Source organism: Symphalangus syndactylus, chromosome 20 (assembly GCF_028878055.3).
Source record: "Symphalangus syndactylus isolate Jambi chromosome 20, NHGRI_mSymSyn1-v2.1_pri, whole genome shotgun sequence".
In the NCBI taxonomy this organism is placed as follows: Eukaryota; Metazoa; Chordata; class Mammalia; order Primates; family Hylobatidae; genus Symphalangus; species Symphalangus syndactylus.
Window position 1 is genome coordinate 41,841,847 of NC_072442.2, and position 22,485 is coordinate 41,864,331.

At 39.8% G+C, this 22,485-nt stretch overlaps 2 protein-coding genes across 5 annotated transcripts; both read left to right on the top strand.

Moving 5' to 3' along the window:
* The first annotated feature begins 3,411 nt into the window (after window positions 1–3,411).
* LOC129469941 (keratin-associated protein 9-7-like) lies at window positions 3,412–3,921 on the top strand. Its single transcript, XM_055257174.1, has one exon. The coding sequence runs from the start codon at window positions 3,412–3,414 to the stop codon at window positions 3,919–3,921; it is 510 nt and encodes a 169-aa protein (XP_055113149.1).
* Window positions 3,922–8,111: 4,190 nt separating this feature from the next.
* On the top strand, window positions 8,112–8,678 carry LOC129470128 (keratin-associated protein 9-3-like). 4 transcript variants are annotated; one of them, XM_055257569.1, is made up of 2 exons: window positions 8,112–8,396; window positions 8,445–8,678. In XM_055257569.1, exons 1-2 carry the CDS (start codon window positions 8,112–8,114, stop codon window positions 8,676–8,678), a joined length of 519 nt encoding a protein of 172 aa, XP_055113544.1. The 4 variants fall into 4 exon arrangements, with proteins under 4 accessions (XP_055113544.1, XP_055113546.1, XP_055113545.1 ...); XM_055257571.1 differs by having other exon boundaries at window positions 8,112–8,309; window positions 8,388–8,678; XM_055257570.1 differs by having other exon boundaries at window positions 8,112–8,299; window positions 8,372–8,678.
* Window positions 8,679–22,485: the final 13,807 nt, after the last annotated feature.

Here is a 22,485-nt window from a genome sequence, read left to right on the forward strand (position 1 = left end):
AACCTTTCTTCATATCACATGGTGTTTTTTTTATTTTACAGCATTCCTGATATGGGATTTACACACATATTGCATACCATATATGTTACCTAATTTGATTATCAAAACAGACAGTCATGTTTTATTATCTCCACTTTCCAGCTGAGAAAATTTTAATGCGTAATATTATTTAGCTAAAAATGGACAGACTCAGATGCAAAGTTAGGTCTTCTCTTTCTGTCCAAGGGCACTTACATTTGACTCTCAATAAAGAAAAAAACTATATTGGGACTCAGCATTAGCAAGATATGGACTTAAGTTGACTTAACAATGGAGGAATAATCTCCTGTATTTGCAGATAACATTTCCATTCTTATACGGCCTCCTTCTTCTTCTCCTGAATACATATTGACAAGGCAAAATGAACTTAAGTTATTCCTTATAAAGTGCAGATGCCATCTTTTGAGACTGTATATCTGGGATGCTGTGAAGATTCCAGAGAGAGAGAAAAGCTGCTGACTGGGATAGTCGTTTGGTGTTGGGGTAAAGGAGATGAAGAGCTAGTACATTCTCTTTGATCAACATCAGTTATATAAGACAAATAAGCTCTGCAGATCTGGTGTACACTAATTTGGATATAGTTTAAAATACTTTATTGTATACCTGAAATTTGCTGAGAAAGTGGATCTTAAATGTTCCCACCACAAAAATAAAAAGGAAATGGTAACTATGTGAGCTAATAAATATGTGATTATTTCACAATGAATATATATATCAAAACATAACCTTTTATACCTTACACATACACAATTTTTACTTGTCAATTATACCTCAAAAAAGCTAGTAAAGAAAGAATTTAGTTGATCTAGTTAGTTATTATACATATATTATCTTCAAAATTAAAATTATTTTTTAAGTTTTCTGGACAAAAAAAGAACTAATATGTTCTGGGTTGACTTCTATTTGTTAGGTAATGACTAAAAAATGCTTTATTTTCATTAATATTTATTCTCAAATAAATGTTCAAAGTAGGTATTAATGTTACCATTGTAGAGAGGAGGAAATTGAGGCTGACAGAGTTAATGTAATGTCATAGTGTGGTTTCTCCCAGAACAGATACCGAGAAAAATATTCCAGTAAAAGCAGTTTATGGGGAAGTGCACATCACGCCGGTAGGGATCAGGAAAGTGATACAGAAAAGGGTACACTATTGAGCTGGTAAGTATCACAGTGACTAACTAAAGCTTAAACCAAAGGAAAAACTATCAGAAATTATGAAAATCACATAAATTAGCATTCTCCAACTTCAGGAATAAAGGAGCTAGGGTTTTTGTAAATCAGCTCTCCAGAATCAATGGCTGAGTGTTTTTCGCTGTGTGGCGTGAAGAAGTGACATGACTTTCTGCAGGTGCAATACAAGAGCCTTTAGACACACAGATGCAGATTCTGGAAGATAGAACTGGCCTGAGCATACTAAGATCCAAAATATATGGATGGGATAATGAAAACGTTATCTATGATCTGCCGTTTGCTCTACTCAGATTTATTCTTTGCTCCTTAACTGTGAGGATAGCCAGAAATTCTAGGAAAAGGAGGGAGAGAAGGAGAGGAAGAAAATGGACAGAAGGGTCTGAGCTGCTAGTTACTGTACCATTGTCCACTGTGATTGCTGTTTTCACTCATTTGTGGTTATCACTGGGCATGGACACACTATGAGATTCTCCAATGTTATGGGTTGACTTGTGTCCCCCAAAATTCATATTCAAATAGGGATATTGAAAATGTAATTACTTAAGATCTGGTCGTATTGGAATCAGGCGTCTGATTCAATATTACTGATGCCTGTATAGAATGGGAAAGTTCAGAGGCAATGTGCATCTAGAAGGAAGGTCATGTTAGAGACACATGGAGAAGACAGACATCCACACGTCAAGGAGACAGACCTAGAACAGTTGCGTTCCTAACAGTCCTCAGGTGAAAACAACCTTGTCAACACCTTAAATTCAGACTGCTAGCCTTCAGAACTGCGAGAATATAAATTTAACCCACTTGGTTTTTAGTGGTTTATCACGGCAGTGCTAGTAAATTAATATGTTCAGTAAATCTCCTGAGCTACAGATACATTCTCCTACATGCCACGAAAACAGGATAATCACCCCTCACCAAACAGGAACTCTTTTCTCTGTCTTCTGATCTGCTGACATGAAGAGTGTAAAATGACTAGGCAATAATTATTACCTCTGGTTATGCAACAGAAATAGAGAAGGAAATATTATAATTTTTATTCACACAGAAGTAAAAAAGGAATAGCCAAATTGACCTACAGGGTTACAACTTGATAGAGTGATTAGTGGTTTTTTGGGATGAGTAAAGGAATATAATTTAAAGGGAATGGGATTAATTTCTATTTCCTAACCTGATAATGGGAGCATAGATGTACTAACAAAATTATATCAAGTTGGAAATTAATAATTGGCATTCTTCCGAAATGAATGGTGTACCTAAAAAATGCTTTAATATGTTAGAACTCCAAGATGAATCAGCTATCATCTCAACTCATCTAATTCCTTCATTAAAAAGAAATGGAGAAAGACATAGAGAAGAAATGGCACTGACTATGCTAGTACGACAGTTAGGGCTAGATCCACAGCTAGTGCTGGTTTGCCTGAATCTAAAGCACTTATGTTACAGAAAGTCCCACATTTTCATTCTGGTAAGCCCCTCACTCCCCGACAAATCAGGATGAATGGTCACCCCAGGGCAAAGATCGCCTGATGTTATCTAAAGCCCACTGGACTTCTCCTTGTACCCACCTGCTTTGGTTCTGCTCTGCCACATAGAACACACTCTACCAATCACCCTTTTCCCAAGTGACTTTGATGGAGCTGAAAGACACAGGTGGTGTGAGTTGTACAGAGAGAGATGCCTGTTAGTCTTGAATCAGATTTTGGTGGTTGAACAGTCTTGAGCATGGGCACGGATTCATTTTGTCTTTGTGAACATATCAGCATCATGATTCTCCCTGCAGACACTTGCCAACTTACATACAACCAAAGAATGAGGCTGGGTAGAAAGAACTTCCTCAGCCTCCCCAGTCACCAGGAAGTATCACATAATCAGAAGATGGTCAGAGCAGGAATGACGCTGATGATGAGACGGGCTTCCTTTTATCTGAAACAAACTTTCTGTGAGTAAACACAATTAAGAAACAGATTAAACTCTTACTTTCAAAAGATTCATAATCTTTAGGAAACTTCCCCTTTGACAATCCCAGACTGACTATAGAAAACAATGTAAACAGCGAGAAGGGTAAGTCCTGCAGATTGGTGGAAACCTTGGAGGCCAGGTGTATAAAAGGTCCAGATTGCAAGGGGTCATCAGATTCTGGGAAACTCACCACTGAACAGAAGTCCACCCTCCACCCCTGACACCATGACCCACTGTTGCTCCCCTTGGTGTCAGCCTACCTGCTGCAGGACCACCTGCTGGCAGCCCACCACTGTGACCATCTGCCGCAGCACACCCTGCTGCCAGCCCTCCTGCTGTGTGTCCAGCTGCTGCCAGCCTTGCTGCCACCCAACTTGCTGTCAAAACACCTGCTGTAGGACCACCTGCTGCCAGCCCACCTGTGTGACCAGCTGCTGCCAGCCTTCCTGCTGCAGCACACCCTGCTGCCAGCCCACCTGCTGTGGGTCCAGCTGCTGTGGCCAAACCAGCTGTGGGTCCAGCTGCTGCCAGCCCAGCTGCTGTGCACCCGTCTACTGTAGGAGAATCTGCTACCACCCCACATGTGTCTGCCTGCCTGGTTGCCTAAACCAGAACTGTGGCTCCAGCTCCTGCCAGCTCTGCTGCTTCCCAGCCTGCTGTGAGACCACGTGCTGCAGGACCACTTGCTTCCAGCCCACCTGTGTGACCAGCTGCTGTCAGCCTGCTTGCTGCTGATCAATTCTGCAGACGACCATCATCCTCACACAATAACCCTCTGGCAACAGATTTATCTTTTGGAGGACAAATTTACTTTCAAACTGTGATGACAACCAACAAAGTGAACTTAGGGTGAACCTTCTCACCCTAATTTTTGTGACTTCTCTGCATGTTTAGCATCTTGTGAATCAGCTTGAGTGAGGGTAGAGTACTTCAACCTGATTCTCTTTTTCTTTACACCTTGCGGATCATGTGCCACCTTGATGTATTTTCAATTTGGAGTCATGGTCTCAGCTTGACTTTAAAGTCAAGAGCTTCATTCTCTTTCTCTAAGCAACAGGTTTTGCAACTGATCAATAATCTTCACAATCACGTTTTCATTTTCAATGTCCTCCTCATGGTTCTTGTATCCTTCTTTTCATGATCATTTTGGGTTATCTCCCTAGAAACAGGGATTCTTACCTATATGTTTCTTAATAAACTCAAAACTGTTCTTCATCTAACATGGTGGGGTTTTTTTATTTTAAGGCATTCCTGATATAGAATTTACACACATATTGCATACCATATATGTTACCTAATTTGATTATCAAAACAGACAGTCCTGTTTTATTACTTTCACTTTCCAGCTGAGAAAATTTTAATCTGTGATGTTATTTAGTTAATAATAGACAGACTCAGATGTAAAGTTGGATCTTCTCTTTCTGTCCAAGGGCACATACATTTAACTCTCAATAAAGAAAAAATTACATTGGGACCCAGCATTAGCAAGACATGGACTTAAGTTGACTTAACAATGGAGGAGTAATCTCCTGTATTTGCAGATAACACTTCCGTTCTTATATGGCCTCCTTCTTCTTCTCCTGAATACATATTGACAAAACAAAATGAACTTAAGTTATTCCTTATAAAATACAGATGTCATCTTTTGAGACTGTATATCTGGAATGCTTTGAAGATTCCAGAGAGAGAGAAAAGCTGCTGATTGGGATAGTCATTGGGTGTTGGGGTAAAGGAGATGAAGAACTAGCACATTCTCTTTGACCAACATCAGTTATATAAGATGAATAAGTTCTGCAGATCTGGTGTACACTAATGTGGATATAGTTTAAAATACTTCACTGTATACCTGAAATTTGCTGAGAAAGTGGATCTTAAATGTTCCCACCACAAAAATAAAAAGGAAATGGTAACGATGTGAGCTAATAAATATGTGATTATTTCACAATGAATATACATCAAAACATAACCTTTTATAACTTACATATACACAATTTTTTTTTTTTTGAGATGGAGTCTCACTCTGTTGCCCAGGCTGGAGTGCAGTGGCGCTATCTCAGCTCACTGCAAGCTCCGCCTTCTGGGTTCACACCATTCTCCTGCCTCAGCATCCCAAGTAGCTGGGACTACAGGTGCCTGCCACCACGCCTGGCTAATTTTTTGTATTTTTAGTAGAGGCGGAGTTTCACCGTGATAGCCAGGATGGTCTCGATCTCCTGACTTCATGATCCGCCTGCCTCGGCCTCCCAAAGTGCTGGGATTACAGGCGTGAGCCACCACAACCTGCCCATATACACAATTTTTATTTGTTAATTATACCTCAATAAAGCTAGTGAAGTAAGAATTTAATCGATCTACTTAGCTATTATAACTATATTCTTATCTTTAATATTAAAATTATTTTTAAAGTTTTCTGGGCAAAAAAAGAACTAATATGTTCTAGGTTGCCTACTATTTGATAGGTAGTGACTAAATGCTTTATTATGTTCGCTAATGTTTATTCTCGAAGAAACATTCAAAGTAAGTATTAATGTTACCATTGTAGGGATGAGGAAATTGAGGCTGAGAGGGTTAATGTAATGTCATAGTGTGGTTTCTCCCAGAACAGATACTTAGAAAAATATTCCAGTGAAAGTAGTTTATTGGGAAGTGCAGATCACACCATTAGGGATCAGGGAAGAGATACAGAAAAGGGTACACTATTGAGCCAGTAAGTATCACAGCGACCAACTAAAGTTTAAACCAAAGGGAAAACTATCAGAAATGACGAAAAACACACAAATTAGAATTCTCCAACTTTGAAATAAAGGAGCTAGGGTCTTTGTAAATCAGCTCTCCAGAATCACTGTTTGAGTGTTTTTCTCTGTGTGGCATGCACAGGTGACATTACTTTCTACAGTGGCAATACAAAAGCCTGTAGGCACAGAGATGCAGATTCTGGCAGATAGAAACTGGCCTGAGCACACTGAGACCTGAGAAACAGGAGCAGGATAATGAAAATGTTATCTATGATCTGCCATTTGCTCCACTTAGATCCAATCTTTGCTTTTTAATGTGATGGATAGCCAGAAATTCTAGGAAAAGGAGGGAGAGGAGGAGAGGAAGAAAAGGAACAAGAGGGTCTGAGCCCCTAGTTACTGTACCATTGTCCACTGTGATTGCTGTTTTCACTCATTTGTGGTTATCACTGGGCATGGACACACTATGAGATTCTCCAGTGTTATAGGTTGACTTGTGTCTCCCAAAATTCGTATTTAAATAGGGTCATTGAAAATGTACTTAGTTAAGATCTGGTCATATGGAAATCAGTTAGGCCTCTGATTCAATAGGACTGATACCTGTATAGAATGGGGAAGTTCAGAGGCAGTGTGCATCTAGAAGGAAGGTCACGTAAGAGACACATAGAGAAGACAGACATCTACACATCAAGGAGAGAGACCTGGAACAGATGGTTTCCTAACAGTCCTCAGGTGAAAACAACCTTGTCAACACCTTAAATTCAGACTGCTAGCCTTCAGAACTATGGGAAAATAAATTTAAGCCACTTGGTTTGTAGTGGTTTATCACGGCAGTGCTAGTAAATTAATATGTTCAGTAAATCTCCTGAGTTACAGATACGTTCTCCTACATTCTAGGACTTCAGGATAATTACCCCTCAACAAACAAGAACTCTGTTCTCTGCTTTCTAATCAGCTGACATAAAGAGTGCAAAATGACTAGGCAATAATTATTACTTTTGATTATGCAAAAGAAATAGAGAAGCAAATATTATAATTTTTATTCACACAGAAGCAGAAAAGGAAAAGCCAGATTGACCTACAGGGTTACAACTTGATAGAGTGATTAGCTGTTTTTTGGGATGAGTAAGGGAATATAATTTAAAGGGAATGGGACCAATTTCTATTTCCTAACCTGGTAATGGGGACATAGCTGTATTTACAAAGTTATAACAAGTTGGAAATTAATAATTTGCATTCTTCTGAAATGAATGATATACCTTAAAAATGTTTTGATATGTTAGAACTCCAAGACGAATCAGCTATCGTTTCAACTCATCTAATTCCTTCATTAAAAAGAAATGGAGAAAGACAGAAGAAATGGCACTGACTATGCTAGTACCAGAGTTAGGGCTAGAGCCACAGCTCGTGCTGGCTTGCCTGAGTCTAAAGCACTTACGTTACACAAAGTCCCACATTTTCATTCTGGTAAGCCCCTCTCTCCCAGACAAATCAGAATGAATGGTCACCCCAGGGCAAAGATTGCCTGATGCTATCTAAATCCCATTGGACTTCTCCTTGTACCCACCTGCTCTGGTTCTGCTCTGCCACATAGAACACACTGTACCAATCACCCTTTTCCCAAGTGACTTTGATGGAGCTGAAAGACACAGGTGGTGTGGGTTGTACAGAGAGAGATGCCTGTTAGTCTTGAATCAGATTTTGATGGGTGAACAGTCTTGAACACAGGCATGGATTCATTTTGTCTTTGTGAAAATATCAGCATCACGCTTCTCCCCACAGACACTTGCCAACCTACATACAGCCAAAGAATAAGGCTGGGTAGAGAGAACTTCCTGAGCCTCCCCGGTCACCAGGAACTATCACATCACCAGAAGATGGTCAGAGCAGGAACGATGCTGATGATGAGATGGGCTTCCTTTTATCTGAAACAAAGTTTCTATGAGTAATTCACAATTAAGAAACAGATTAAACACTTACTTTCAAAAGATTCATAACCTTTAGGAAATGACTTTGCCTTTGACAATACCAAAATGACTGTGGAAAACAATGTAAACAGCAACAAGGAAAAGTGCTACTGATTGGTGGAAACTTTGGAGGCCAGGTGTATAAAAGGTCCAGATTGCAATGGGTCATCAGATTCTCGGAAACTCACCTCTGAACAGAAGCCCACCCTCCACTCCTGACACCATGACCCACTGTTGCTCCCCTTGCTGTCAGCCTACCTGCTGCAGGACCACCTGCTGCAGGACCACCTGCTGGCAGCCCACCACTGTAACCACCTGCCGCAGCACACCCTGCTGCCAGCCCTCCTGCTGTGTGTCCAGCTGCTGCCAGCCTTGCTGTCACCCAACTTGCTGTCAAAACACCTGCTGCCAGCCCACCTGTGTGACCAGCTGCTGCCAGCCTTCCTGCTGCAGCACACCCTGCTGCCAGCCCACCTGCTGTAGGACCACCTGCTGCCAGCCCACCTGTGTGACCAGCTGCTGTCAGCCTTCCTGCTGCAGCACACCCTGCTGCCAGCCCACCTGCTGTGGGTCCAGCTGCTGCCAGCCCAGCTGCTGTGCACCCGTCTACTGCAGGAGAACCTGCTACCACCCCACGTGTGTCTACCTGCCTGGTGGCCTAAACCAGAGCTGTGGCTCCAGCTGCTGCCAGCCCTGCTGCCGCCCAGCCTGCTGTGAGACCACGTGCTGCAGGACCACTTGCTTCCAGCCCACCTGTGTGACCAGCTGCTGTCAGCCTGCTTGCTGCTGATCAATTCCACAGAGGACCATCATCCCCATACAGTAACCCTCTGGCAACAGATTTATCTTTTGGGGGACAAATTTACTTTCAAACTGTGATGACAACCAACAAAGTGAACTTAGGGTGAACTTTGCTCACCCTAATTTTTATGACTTCTCTGCATATTTGACATCTTGTGAATCAGCTTGAGTGAGGGTAGAGTACTTCATCCTGATTCTCTTTTTCTTTACACCTTGCAGATCATGTGCCACCTTCATGTATTTTCAATTTGGAGTCATGGTCTCAACTTGACTCTAAAGTCAACAGCTTCATTCTGTTTCTCTAAGAAACTTAGGTTTTGCAACTGATCAATAATCTTCACAATCATGTTTTCATTTTCAATGTCCTCCTTGTGGTTCTTTTATCCTTATTCCTTTCATGATCATTTTGGGTTATCTCCCTGGAAACAGGGACTCTTACCTATATGTTTCTTAATAAACTCAAAACTGTCCTTCATCTCACATGGTGGTTTTTTTTTATTTTAGGGTATTCCTGATATGGGATTTACACACATATTTCATACCATACATGTTACCTAATTTGATTATAAAAACAGACTGTCATGTTTTATTACCTCCACTTCCCAGCTGAGGAAAATTTTAATGTGTGATGTTATTTAGCTAAAAATGCAGACGCGGATTTAAGGTAGGGTCTTCTCTTTCTGTCCAAGAGCACCTATATTTAACTCTCATTAAAGTAAAAATTACATTGGGACTCTGCATTAGCAAGACATGCACTTAAGTTGACTTAACAATGGAGGAGTAATCTCCTGTATTTGCAGGTAACATTTGCAGATAACATTTCCATTCTTATATGGCTTCCTTCTTCTTCTCCTGAATACATATTGACAAGGCAAAATAAACTTAAGTTATTCCTTATAAAATACAGATACCATCTTTTGAGACTGTATATCTGGAATGCTCTGAAGATTCCAGAAAGAGAGAAAAGCCGCTGACTGAGATAGTTGTTGGGTGATGGGGTAAAGGAGAAGAACTAGCACGTTCTTATAACCAACATCAGTTATATAAGATGAATACATTCTGCAGATCTGGTGCACTCTAATGTGGATATAGTTTAAAATACTTTATTGTATACCTGAAATTTCCTGAGAAAGTGGATCTTAAATGTTCACACCACAAAAATAAAAAGGAAATGGTAACTATGTGAGCTAATAAATATATGATTATTTCACACTGTATATATATATATATATATAAACATAACCTTTTATAACTTACATATACACAATTTTTATTAATTGTACCTCAATAAAACTAGTAAAGAAAGAATTTAGTTGATCTAGTTAGTTATTATAAATATATTCTTATATTCAATATTAAAATTATTTTTTAAGTTTTCTGGACAAAAAAAGAACTAATATGTTCTAGGTTGCCTACTATTTGATAGATAGTGACTAGATGCTTTATGTTTATTAATATTTATTCTCGAGGAAATGTTCAAAGTAGGTATTAATGTTACCATTGTAGAGATGAGGAAATTGAGGCTGAGAGAGTTAATGTAATGTCATAGTGTGGTTTCTCCCAGAACAGACACTGAGAAAAATATTCCAGTGAAAGTAGTTTATTGGGAAGTGCAGGTCACACCATTAGGGATCAGGGAAGAGATACAGAAAAGGGTACACTATTGAGCCAGTAAGTATCACAGCGACCAACTAAAGTTTAAACCAAAGGGAAAACTATCAGAAATGACGAAAAACACATAAATTAGCAATTTCCATCTTCAGGAATAAGGGAGCTAGGGTCTTTGTAAATCAGTTCTCCAGGATCATTGGTTGAGTTGAGTGATATTCCTCTGTGTGGAATGCACAGGTGACATGACTTTCTGCAGTTGCAATACAAGAGCCCTTAGGCACAGAGATGCAGATTCTGCCAAATAGAAACTGGCCCAAGCACACTAAGATCTGAGAAATATGGACAGGATAATGAAAATGTTATCTATTATCTGTCATTCGCTCCACTCAGATCCAATCTTTGCTTCTTAACTGTGATGGACAGCCAGAAATTCTAGGAGAAGGAAGAAGAGGAGGAGGAAAAGAAGAGGGACAGAAGGTTCTGAGCTGCTAGTTACTATACCGTTGTCCACTGTGATTGCTGTTACTCATTTGTGGTTATCACTAGGCATGGACACGCTCTGAGATACTTCCATATTTGGACTGATTTTTTCCCCCAGAAATTCATAGCCAAATAAGGTCATTGAGAATGTAACTAGTTAAATAAGGTCACATTGGAATAAACTGGTCCTCTTATTCAATATGACTGGTGTCTGTATGAAAAGGATGGTAGAATGGAAGTGAGGGAGGGTAAGAGGGAAGGAAGGAAGGAAGAAAGAAGGGAAGGAGAGATATAAAATAAAGGCCAAGTGGAACAAGATACAGTTACTACTGTAATAGGGTTCACCTCACATTCATCTTATCCATTAGTTACCACAAGTTCTATACTCCCTTCACCACTAGCCAGCACTTCTGTTGTCTAGATAATTGCCTGATGGAGTAACCCAGAACCTCCTGCCTGAAGGGTCTGACCCTCTAGTTACTGTGCTATTGCCCACTGTGATGCCTGTTACTCATTTGTGGTTATCATCGGCCATGGACACACTCCGAGATACTTCAATATTTGGATTGATTTGTTTCCCCAGAAATTCATCTCCAAATAGGGTCATTGAGAATGTAACTAGTTAAGGTAAGGTCACATTGGAATAAACTGGGCCTCTGATTCAATGTGACTGGTGTCTGCATGAAAAGTAAAGTTCACCACACACCTACAGTCACCTCATTTTCAACAAAGGTGCCAAGAGCTTACACTGGGAAAAAGACATTCTCTTCAATAAACCATGCTGGGAAAACTAGATATCTCTATGCAGAGGAATGAAACTTGATCCCTCTTTCTCACCACATACAAAAATCAAATCAAATTAGATTGAAGACTTGAATCTAAGACCTCGAACTATGAAACTACTACAAGAAAATATTGGGGAAAATCTCCAGGACATTGGTCTGGGAAAAATTTCTTGAGCAATACCCCACAAGCACAGGCAACCAAAGCAAAAATAAACAAATGGGATGCCATCAAATTAAAAAGCTTCTGCACAACAAATGAAAGAATAACAAAGAGATAACCCACAGAATGGGAGAAAATATTTGCAAAATACCTATGCATTGTTAATGAATTAACAACAAGAATATAAGGAGGTCAAATAATTCTATAGGAAAAAAATATAATAATCTGATCACAAAATGGGCAAAAGATTTTAATTGACATTTCTCAAAAGAAGACATATAAATAAGCATATGAAAAGGTGTTCACTATCATTGATCATCAGAGAAATGCAAATCAAAACTACAATGAGAGATCATCTCACCCCAGTTAAAATGGCTTATATCCAAAAGGCAGGCAATGACAAATGCTGATGCAGATGTGGAGAAAAGAGAAGGCTCGTGCATTCTTGGTGGGAATGTAAATTAGTACAAGCGCTATGGAAAACACTTTGGAGGTTCCTCAAAAAACTAAAAACTGAGCTACCATATTATCCGGCAATCACACTGCTCAGTATATACCCAGAAGAAGGGAAATCTGTATATCAAAGAAACATCTGCACTCCTATATTTGTTGCATCACTGTTTACAATAGCTAAGATTTAGCAGCAATATAAGTGTCCACCAACAGATGAATGGATAAAGAAAATGTGGTACATACACCAAATGAAGTATTATTCAGCCATAAAAAAGAATGAGATCAAGTCATTCGCAACAACATGGATGGAGCTGAAGATCATTATGTTAAGTAAAATAAGCCAGGCACAGAAAGACAAACATCACAGACACATCCAGAGTAGTTTGCACAAAGACAGGTGGGTGCCTGTTATTCTTGAATCAAGCCCTGTAGGTGAACAGCCTTGACCCAGGCATGGGTTCAGTTCATCACTGTGAACCTATCAGCATCATGCTCCTCCCCACAGACACTCCCCGAAGAACAAGCTGGGGAGAAACACCTGCCCTGACCTTCCAAGGCCAGTAGGAACTATCACATGATCACATGACGACCAGAGCAGGAAGGATGTCAATGATGTGACCACCTTCCTTTTATCTGAAACAAAGTTTCTAACACTTATTCTCAATTAAGAAACAGATTAAACCCTTACTCTCAGAAGATCTATAACATTTAGGAAACAACTTCCTCTCTGATAATCCCAAACTGACTGTGGAAAACAATGTAAACAACAAGGAAAAGTCCTGCTGATTGGTGGAAACTTTGGAGGCTCAGTGTATAGAAGGTCCAGATTGGAAGGAGTCATCAGATTCTGGGAAATTTACCACTAAACAAGAGCCCACCCTCCACCCCTGACATCATGACCCACCGTTGCTCCCCTTGCTGCCAGCCTATGTGCTGCAAGACCACCTGCTACAGGACCATCGGCTGTGGGTCCAGCTCCTGCCTGCCTTGCTGTCGCCCAACTTGCTGTGCAATCACCTGCTACAGGACCATCTGTGTGACCACCTGCTGCAGCCCAACCTGCTGCAGCCCATCCTGCTGCCAGCCCACCTGCTGTGAGTCCAGCTGCTACCAGCCTTACCAATGAACTAACTCCCACTCCCCTGACTTTGTTGACAACCAACATACTGTTGCCAAACGTTTGATGTGTTATATTGTTAAATTGTGAGGCTGCTTAGTGAAGTGGAGCTGGCTTCACTTTGATTTTTCTCTTCCTCATTTCCTATATATCAGAGTGCCAGCTGCTAGTTATCTTCATGGATCCTTGACATGAACTCAAGATTTCAGCCAAGGAAAAATTGTCATCCCCTTTTCCCTCTAACAATCTTAAAATATCAAATCCCTAAGACTGTTCTCTTAAGTCTCTGCAACTGATCAATATTGCTGCAAACGCCCAACATCAACCACATTATATCAATGTACTCATTATTCCTGTGTCCTGTTTCTCACCTCCATAATCAGTTAGAATTATGCTCAAGGATCTAGAACTAGAAATACCATTTGACCCAGCAATCCCATTACTGGGTATATACCCAAAGGATTATAAATCATGCTACTATAAAGATGCATGCACACGTATGTTTGCTGCAGCACTATTCACGGTAGCAAAGACTTGGAACCAACCCAGATGTCCAACTATGATAGACTGGATTAAGAAAATGTGGCATATATACACCATGGAATACTATGCAGCCATAAAAAAGGATGAGTTCATGTCCTTTGTAGGGACATGGATGCAACTGGAAACCATCATTCTGAGCAAACTATCACAAGGACAGAAAATCAAACACCACATGTTCTCACTCATAGGTGGGAATTGAACAATGAGAACACTTGGACAAAGGGCAGGGAACACCACACCCCAGGGCCTGTCATGGGGTGGGGGTCGGGGGAGGGATAGCATTAGGAGAAATACCTAATGTAAATGACGAGTTAACGTGTGCAGCAAACAAACATGGCACAGGTATACCTATGTAACAAACCTGCACGTTGTGCACATGTACCCTAGACTTGAAGTATAATTTAAAAATTTTAAAAAAAAAGAATTATCTTCCTAAAGTCTTTCCTGTCATGGACCATACATTGGGGTTTTGTTCTGCACAGCTATTCCTTTAAAAGGCCTTGCATGTGTATTGTATTTCCTATTATCTCTTCTAATCTCACAGTAACCCCACAAGGTGGGCAAAGCAAAGACTATCATTTGCACATTACAAATGAGAAAAATCACTGGCCTCATGTCATACAGTTAGAAATTGATAGAATTAAGTCCAATACCCAGATGTTCCGAATCTTGATCCAGGGCATTATTATTTAAATTTTAATACAAGTAGAAGTAACTCTAGTGCCTGAGTTTTAGGGAAGGTGTATGATTTGAGTTGCTTGTTGAGAAATGAAAATGAAATGTCTTGTACATGTAGGTCACTATTCTACCTAAAAATGCAGAATACTTGAACAAAAAAGACTAAGAAACACCCTGCAATGCACACAAGACACAGTTTCTGTGCTCCAAATGTTCGATCAACCTAGCTTCCCAATCGGAGGATTATAAGGGTAGTGCATATTTACAGAATCCTCAGAATTGAAGTAACTGAGCAATGGGTATATAATGCTTTGATCCAACCAGTGCCTCAATGTTGTGAGGCAAAGTTGAAGCTGAGGAGATTCAACATCAGAGTGTTAGAAAAAGAAAACATAAGGATTTGAGAAAGAAAAGAAAGGAAACTGGTCGCTCTTAAAAAGTATAGTGGATATAATGACAATAGACGCTATTGTAGTCCCCCAAAGTGAGAGCTAGACTTTCCAAAGAACTGAATACCAAAGCGGATATCAAGATATTTCTTGAAAAAAAGAACAGATACTGGATCCAGGAGAGGAAGAATATTCTGTGGCCTGAGCTATCGCATTGTAGTTAGGTCTTGGGAAACCTAAGAGGGTAGAGGGATTTTCCAAAGAGGCTTCCATGTTGTCTGACTTGCTAAGTGCTTGCTCTCCTGATGCATTCAAGGATGAGCTGAGGAACTACCATTTACTGAGTAACTACAGGTATTAGTCTAGATTTTTCTAATTCATAATCCACCAATGTTTTATTTTCCTCATTTCATAGATGAAGAAACAGAGGCTAAGGGAGATGAAGGAACTTGCTCAAAGTTGTACAGTTAACAATTGACCTGGCTTCAAGCACTAAGCTGTCTACACTACACTCACTGTGTGTGCTATGCTCCCTGCCCCTACCAGTCTAGAGACAGAACCGGGTCTATGGAGCCTTGAATATGACAGCAAATTACTTCATACCCTCACACAGTCTCATTTCCTTATTCTACCAATAGTTGGGACTTCAGGAGAGCGAATGAGAATAAAGACTTACCTCTGGATATTAAAACAATCCTTTATTTAAACAAGATTTATTGAGCACTTACTGTGTGTTAAGTACTGTGCCAGGTGCTGTGATTATAGAAGTGAACAAGACATTCAACATCCTCACCTTTATTGTGCTTCTGAAGAAAAACAAGAGACAAAATTTATACAGTAGAAGTAGAAGCAAGGAAGGTGAGCCTATATTATTAATGATATAGGAAGGGTGGTTCTTGACGACTGTCTAGCAGAATTGTATCTTAGCAACAAATCAGAGAGGGAAAGAAATAAAAAACTTCCATTTTGAACCCATGAATCAATTTACCATGTAGAACAACAGGGGTGATACTGAAAGAATTCAGGTACAAAAATTCCCCAAAAATGTAAATGCAGAAACAATAAAACATGGTTGGAATATTTTAAGTACTCAAAGCCTGCAGCTAGTAGGTAGCAGAACAGGCATGATGCAAATACTCATCTATGTGATTTCAATCCTCATGGCCCAGACTTTCCTGCCTTCTTCCACAGTGGAAAACCTGTGCATGAACAAAGAAGGAAAGATGAACACATGAGCTCTCCTTGTGTGGACATACTACAGTCTTCCTGGCCAAACACAGGAAATTGATGATACATTGCAAATGCAGATCACAAAACCAGTACACATGGGAGGAGAAGGGATGAAGGAACATCCAAAAATCTAGCTATTTTGTGGGGACCTCAGAATCACTAAAATTGAGCAGAAGGCTCTTAGGCATCCAGATAAACCACCTTGATCTAGATTTTAACAATGAGAAGGACTTGGTAAGCAAAGGTTAGTGGTGATAAACTTGCTGCAAAAGGACCACCTAAAAATTTTTGATAGCAAGACAAGGAAATGTTTGCTTGGCTGGAACTGCATACTACAGAGCGGGAAGATAATTGTCATATTTACGGGAACATGAATGTGATTTTCCGGCAAAGGACACTGGAATAGAGGATGGAGCTAAAGGGTAGGGAAGCGCTCAGAAAAGCCATTCTGATCGCATAGTCACAGATGCTTCTAATGAGGAAAAAGTTCAGGGGGTCTAGAGTGAGTACAGAAACTCTCTAAAATCTCTTTAAAATATCTTCCTAGGAATGGAACAGACCACCCCGGGTGTATGAATTTCCATTTACTGACACTTAAGCATTGGATCTGGCAACACATGCCAGGAAGTTTATTAGGATTCCTTCCATGCCTGAGATTCTTTGAGGTCCTTAAACACTCTGTCTTGCCCCATCATTATTTGATTAATTAATTGCTAACAGGTTGTTATTCTCTGAACTCCATAAGCATTCACATACATAATGCTTTAAAGAAAGCACACACACTGTCATGATAATTGGCATTCCCTTGGAGATAAAAAAAAATAAGGACTGTCTCCCCAAACGCATGCAAGGTAGAATTCACAACCTTGATAAATGTATCTGGGTCTGGCCTTTAGCCTTGCAGACTCAGAGACCCGATTTTACTTACATTCTAAGGGCTAAGCCACATCTTAGAGCAGACTCCTGTTAGCCAAGCCCAAAAAGCAAGGATGCCTATTTATTAAATTAGAGAAGAATCAAGTAAAAGGAACTTCTGAACCACCACATGAGTAAGGAATCAGACAGGAAGTTATATAAACTAAATGTTGAATGGCATTTGACATGTTCATTTCACAATAGTTCTCACCAGTGGAAATTGAAAATTCATAGTCCCTCTCCTGTGGGCAGTTGCCTGGTGGGGCACTGCCAACATTCGCCCCAGCACTTGCCTTACCCCTAATTTTCCATGGTTCAACAATACTCTAATTTAAGTCTCACATTTTTACATCTTCAATTAGACTTGAATCAATTCCTCAGACTTTGAATACATACATCTTTTTAAGGTGACGCTACATAATTTGGTTTTGATCATTTTGAACATATGTTCCAAGTCTTGGATGATATCTCACTGTATCAATGCATTCTCATTCACACCATTGCATGGTGAGCATCCACGATGAAGTTTATGTTTGGTTTAGTTCATGCCTACCATCATATCTGTTGACTATTTGTAATATTTCTATTGCATGTCAGGATAACTTGGGCTTTGTTTATCTTTCTCTCTTATCTCACAAAGTCTTTAAAAAAAGATTACTGTGTGATACAGAGTTGTCATCATAATGATAAGGTAGAATTGTCATCAGAGTGTTGGGCTGACTCTTATGATTTTATGTGTGTCTTTGTTCATCTGATTATAATCTAACATCACCAACTTGTTATGAGTGACACACCACATATTTCTTCCTTCCTCCCTGCTGTGAGTTATAGTGGTGATTGGACTATAGTGAATTTATTCTTCTTAGAATTTGAATTACACATAAAAGACAATCCCTAGGTTAGGCCCTCTAGTGCAATGTAATATTGTTATGGAAAGAACAGGGATTAATTTCAGAAAAACCAGCCTGTGTTTCCTACATTCAAAGTAGGGAAAACTCGGCTCTTTCATCACTGGAAACCTTCTCCCTGGAACCTCTTCTGACACATGGTTCAGATAACACAGCTTGGGATTTTTCTTGTGAATATGCAGGAAACAAGAATGAATGCTATATTCTAAGATCAAATGCTGGGATAAATTTAATTACATTGTAGGTTTGGAGGTAATTTATGTAGAAAATATAGGATTAAAAATCAGAAATAAAATTAAAATGATTCCCACTTAAATAAACAAATATAGACATAATTCTAGAATATAAATCAAGAAAGCCTAAAATGGAAAGATTGTATAAACTCACTAAGGAGAGAATGCAAGCCTTATCCATCCTTTAATATCACTGTGTTCCACGGTGGTTGTGACCTGTCCCAGACCAGAAAACCTTCAGATCCTCTTTCTAAACAAAAGCATTCCTTATGCAAGATAAGGACGAGGTAAAAACCAGGCTCTTCAGCCCCAGTCAGATTCCTGCTTGGAACAAAGATTAAGACGGAAAGGGTCAAATTTCAATAATCTTCTACCCTTTAAGGTTGATTCCTAGCAAAATCAACCCAGTTCTTTCCAAGCATTCCCCTTTAAGTGCCCAATAGTAATAAATACAGCAAAGCATAAGTATACTTAATATATAAAACAAAGCACTCACTAAGACCAACGTTAAGTCCACTATGAAAGAATCGTTCCTACACAAATAGGTGATGATAAGAATATAAAGGATTTCATTTAAGATCTACTAGTAAAATTATGATGAAGACATAAGAAAAGAGGACTTCTCAATATTATATATTCAAGAATCATATTTGAACAGAATTGTGTAGAAGGACAACTGGAAAGGGGAATAGTGGCCCCAAATGGATGTAAACAGCATAGGAGAGAATTTAGTTTCTTTAAATGAGTTTTAGTTTCCTGACCTCGGACAAATACTTCTCAGATACTGAGACATCTTCCAAGTGAGAACATTGAACATTGAGCTCTTTTTTTTTTTTTTTGAGATAAGTCTCACTCTGTCACCAGGCTGGAGTGCAGTGGTGTGATCTCGGCTCACTGCAACCTCCACCTCCAAGTTTCAAGCAATTCTCCTGCCTCAGCCTCCTGAGTAGCTGGGATTACAGGTGCGTGCCACCATGCCCATGTTTCACCATCTTGGCCAGGATGGTCTCATCTCTTGACCTCATGATCTACCCACATTGGCCTCCCAAAGTGCTGGGATTATGGGTGTGAGCCACTGCACCTGGCCAAGAACATTGAACTCTTACTGGTGATGTCTGAAGAATTGTGGGGAACCTAAAATTTGGGAGACTGGATCTATATCAGCATCAGAGAAAATTTTCATTCAATCTAAACTGATCAAAATAAGGATAGCTCCCTCTCCTTCAGGAAGCATTGAGCATGCCAGCATTTGCAAAATATATACCAGAACTTAAATTGCAAGAGCAGTTTTTTACTTTTTGGCCCTGAAAATAACTTACAACCTCCAAGAAGACTTTAAACAATCTATCTCTTACCTATTGCACAATTTATTATACAATAGGGGGTTTATTGTTATTGTTGTTGTTTGTAATGGTATTTCTAGGGTTTTCTATATTTCAAATGACTGACTCTTAATTCTGTTTAGTGCTGAATCACTGTTTTCCTCTTTCATTTTGCTTTTAACTGGTAAATATTAACTTCCTTCATATAGCTCTGTCCTAAGACAGGTACAGCTAGCTTATTGGTGACAGTCGGACATGCTTGCACTGAATAACCGGTGCTTTCCACTCTTCTTCTTTTCTCCTCTTTCCTAGTAGCTCAGTTTAATAAGGTTAAGCTCTTTTCTGATGGTTTAAGACACATTTAAAATTAACTTCTTATATTTATTTTTCTGGTGAAATAATATGTTATCAGGGAAACAATAGGGATTTGGCTTTTAAAAATTCATCATAGTCTTGTTAAAAAAAATTATTCAATGGCACTTGTGAAAGCCTGGTAAGGGAGACTTTATTCAGGAACATTGCAGCAAACAAAGGAACCACCATAACAGGGTCTTGCAGTGGGAGACAGAGATTGGATTCATCTCCTAATATAGCATGGGCAAGTGAGAATTTACAGCCAAGGAGCAGGGTGGCGGTCAGTGGATGGAAAATTACTGAGAGGAAGCATCACCAGTAGGGAAATTTTGGCTAAACTGACCTAAAAGTGCTCTTGCTGAAGACAGGCGAGGGTGATCAAATATCACTTGGAGAATTGTGGCAGATGAGAGATCTGATCCGCTGTTAAGGGTGATTAGATATCGAGGATGGGGAGTTCTTGCTAAATCTATTTAGCAGGGCTCTTTGCTAAAATTTTACAAAACTGGATTTTACAAGGAAGTGCGCACATGGGCCTATCAGAAGGTTCAGAAGCTCAACTAAACTATGGGCAAGGAAAAAAATCTTCATTGGTCCTTACTGCCTTTTTAAAGAAATATTGGACTTCATGGCCACTAGTGAGGGTTTGGATTTAACTAATGAGTATCACTAGAAATTGGACATGCATGAGATTCACCATCCCTGTCCACCACCTCTGCTGATTGTATTAATAACTGGTTAATTTTGCCACCTCTTAAATATCTTTCCTGCACATTTCTTCATTGTATTTATAATTTGAATTATCTTCTTTGCAACTAAGGCATTTACCAATTTATCACCTAGTAATCTACATTCATCTTGCATATCCTTTCGTGACCTAGATTATGTGTGCAGTATATCCTTCATAAGCTCTTAGATTGAAAGGATATTTTATATTTTACAAAGCTTTTTCCCATTTTGGCCGGGCACAGTGGCTCACGCCTGTAATCCCAGCACTTTGAGAAGCCAAGGGGGGAGGACCATTTGAGGTCAGGAGTTGGAGACCAGCCTGGCCAACATGGCAAAACCCATCTCTACTAAAAATACAAAATTAGCCAGGCTTGGTGGTGTGCACCTGTATTCCCAGCTACTCGGGAGGCTCAGGCACGAAAATCACTTGAACCTGGGAGGCGGAGGTTGCAGTGAGCTGAGATCGTGCCACTGCACTCCAGCCTGGGTGAAAGAGCGAGACTTTGTCTCAAAAATTAATTAATTAATTAATATTTTTTAAAAAACAAAGTTTTTTCACATCTATTCCCATGCCACTAAGTCAAGAGACTAATTTTTAAGACTTTGGGACAGATCTATGGATCCCATCCATGCTGACTTAGAACACAAGCAAATAGTTTATTTAAACAGCAACCCTTTAACCAGGCACAGTGGCTTACACCTGTAATCCTAGCACTTTAGGAGGCCGAGGTAGGTGAATCACTTGAGGTCAGGAGTTCAAAACCAGCCTGATCAATGTGGTGAAACCCCATCTTTATTAAAAATACAAAAAATTAGTGGGGTGTGGTGACACGCACCTGTAATCTCAGCTACTTGGGAGGCTGAGGCAGGAGAATCACTTGAACCCAGGAGGCAAAGGTTGCAGTGAGCCAAAATCAAGCCACTGCACTCCAGCCTGTGTGACAGAGCAAGACTCTGTCTAAAAAGAGCAATACTTTGATTTTGTTTGCAACAGGTCTGGACTATTTATCAGGAAATCACTACCATCAAATATTTTTCCAGTTCCAGCCAGGTTCAGGTGTTGCCAAGAAGTTTCTGATGAAGTGGGCTACAGGAGGGAACTTACTTCTAGATGTTATAGAACTGTTTGTTGTAAGATGAATTTATTTAGGTGGGTAAATTGATGAGACCAACGTGAGTAACACCAAATGCCGTACACCACGCAGATCGGCAAGTTTCATGTTATACTGGGGACTCATGGGCTCATTACTCCCATCTTTTTGGGCCATTTTTATGTCTCAAATATCAGTTTTTATTCTATTGTCCTAACTTATAGCCACTGAGATAACTCCCTACTGATATTTAGTTTCCAAGTTGACCTTTACGAGGCTGCCTTAAATTTGCTCCTTAATATCCTTTATCAAAGCCCATTATACGAATCCCACATTTGAGATTTCCAATATAAGACAATCAATGGATAGTTTTTCCTCAGGAATGGAACTTCTCAGGACAAGTCTGACGTGTACCCTAGTTATTAAATAGATACGGAAACAATCAGGAAAATGACAGGGAAATTTCATTCTAATAGACACTGGGAGACAAGACGGCTTAAGTTGACTTAATTCTTTTTAAAATACTTTACTGTGTGTGATTAGTATCCTAAGGCCTTTTAAAATACTTTTCAGTATACTATAAAGATGCCAGAGGGACTTTTACGGAGCTGTGTACTGGGATTTGATTGAAAAAGGCCAAGTAGGCCAGGCGTGGTGGCTCATGCCTGTAATCCCAGCACTTTGGGAGGGTGAGGCAGGCAGATCACTTGAGGTCAGGAGTTCAAAACCAGCCTGGCCAACATGATGAAACCCCATCTTTACTTAAAAAAAAAAAAAAGGCCAAGTAGAGAATACAAG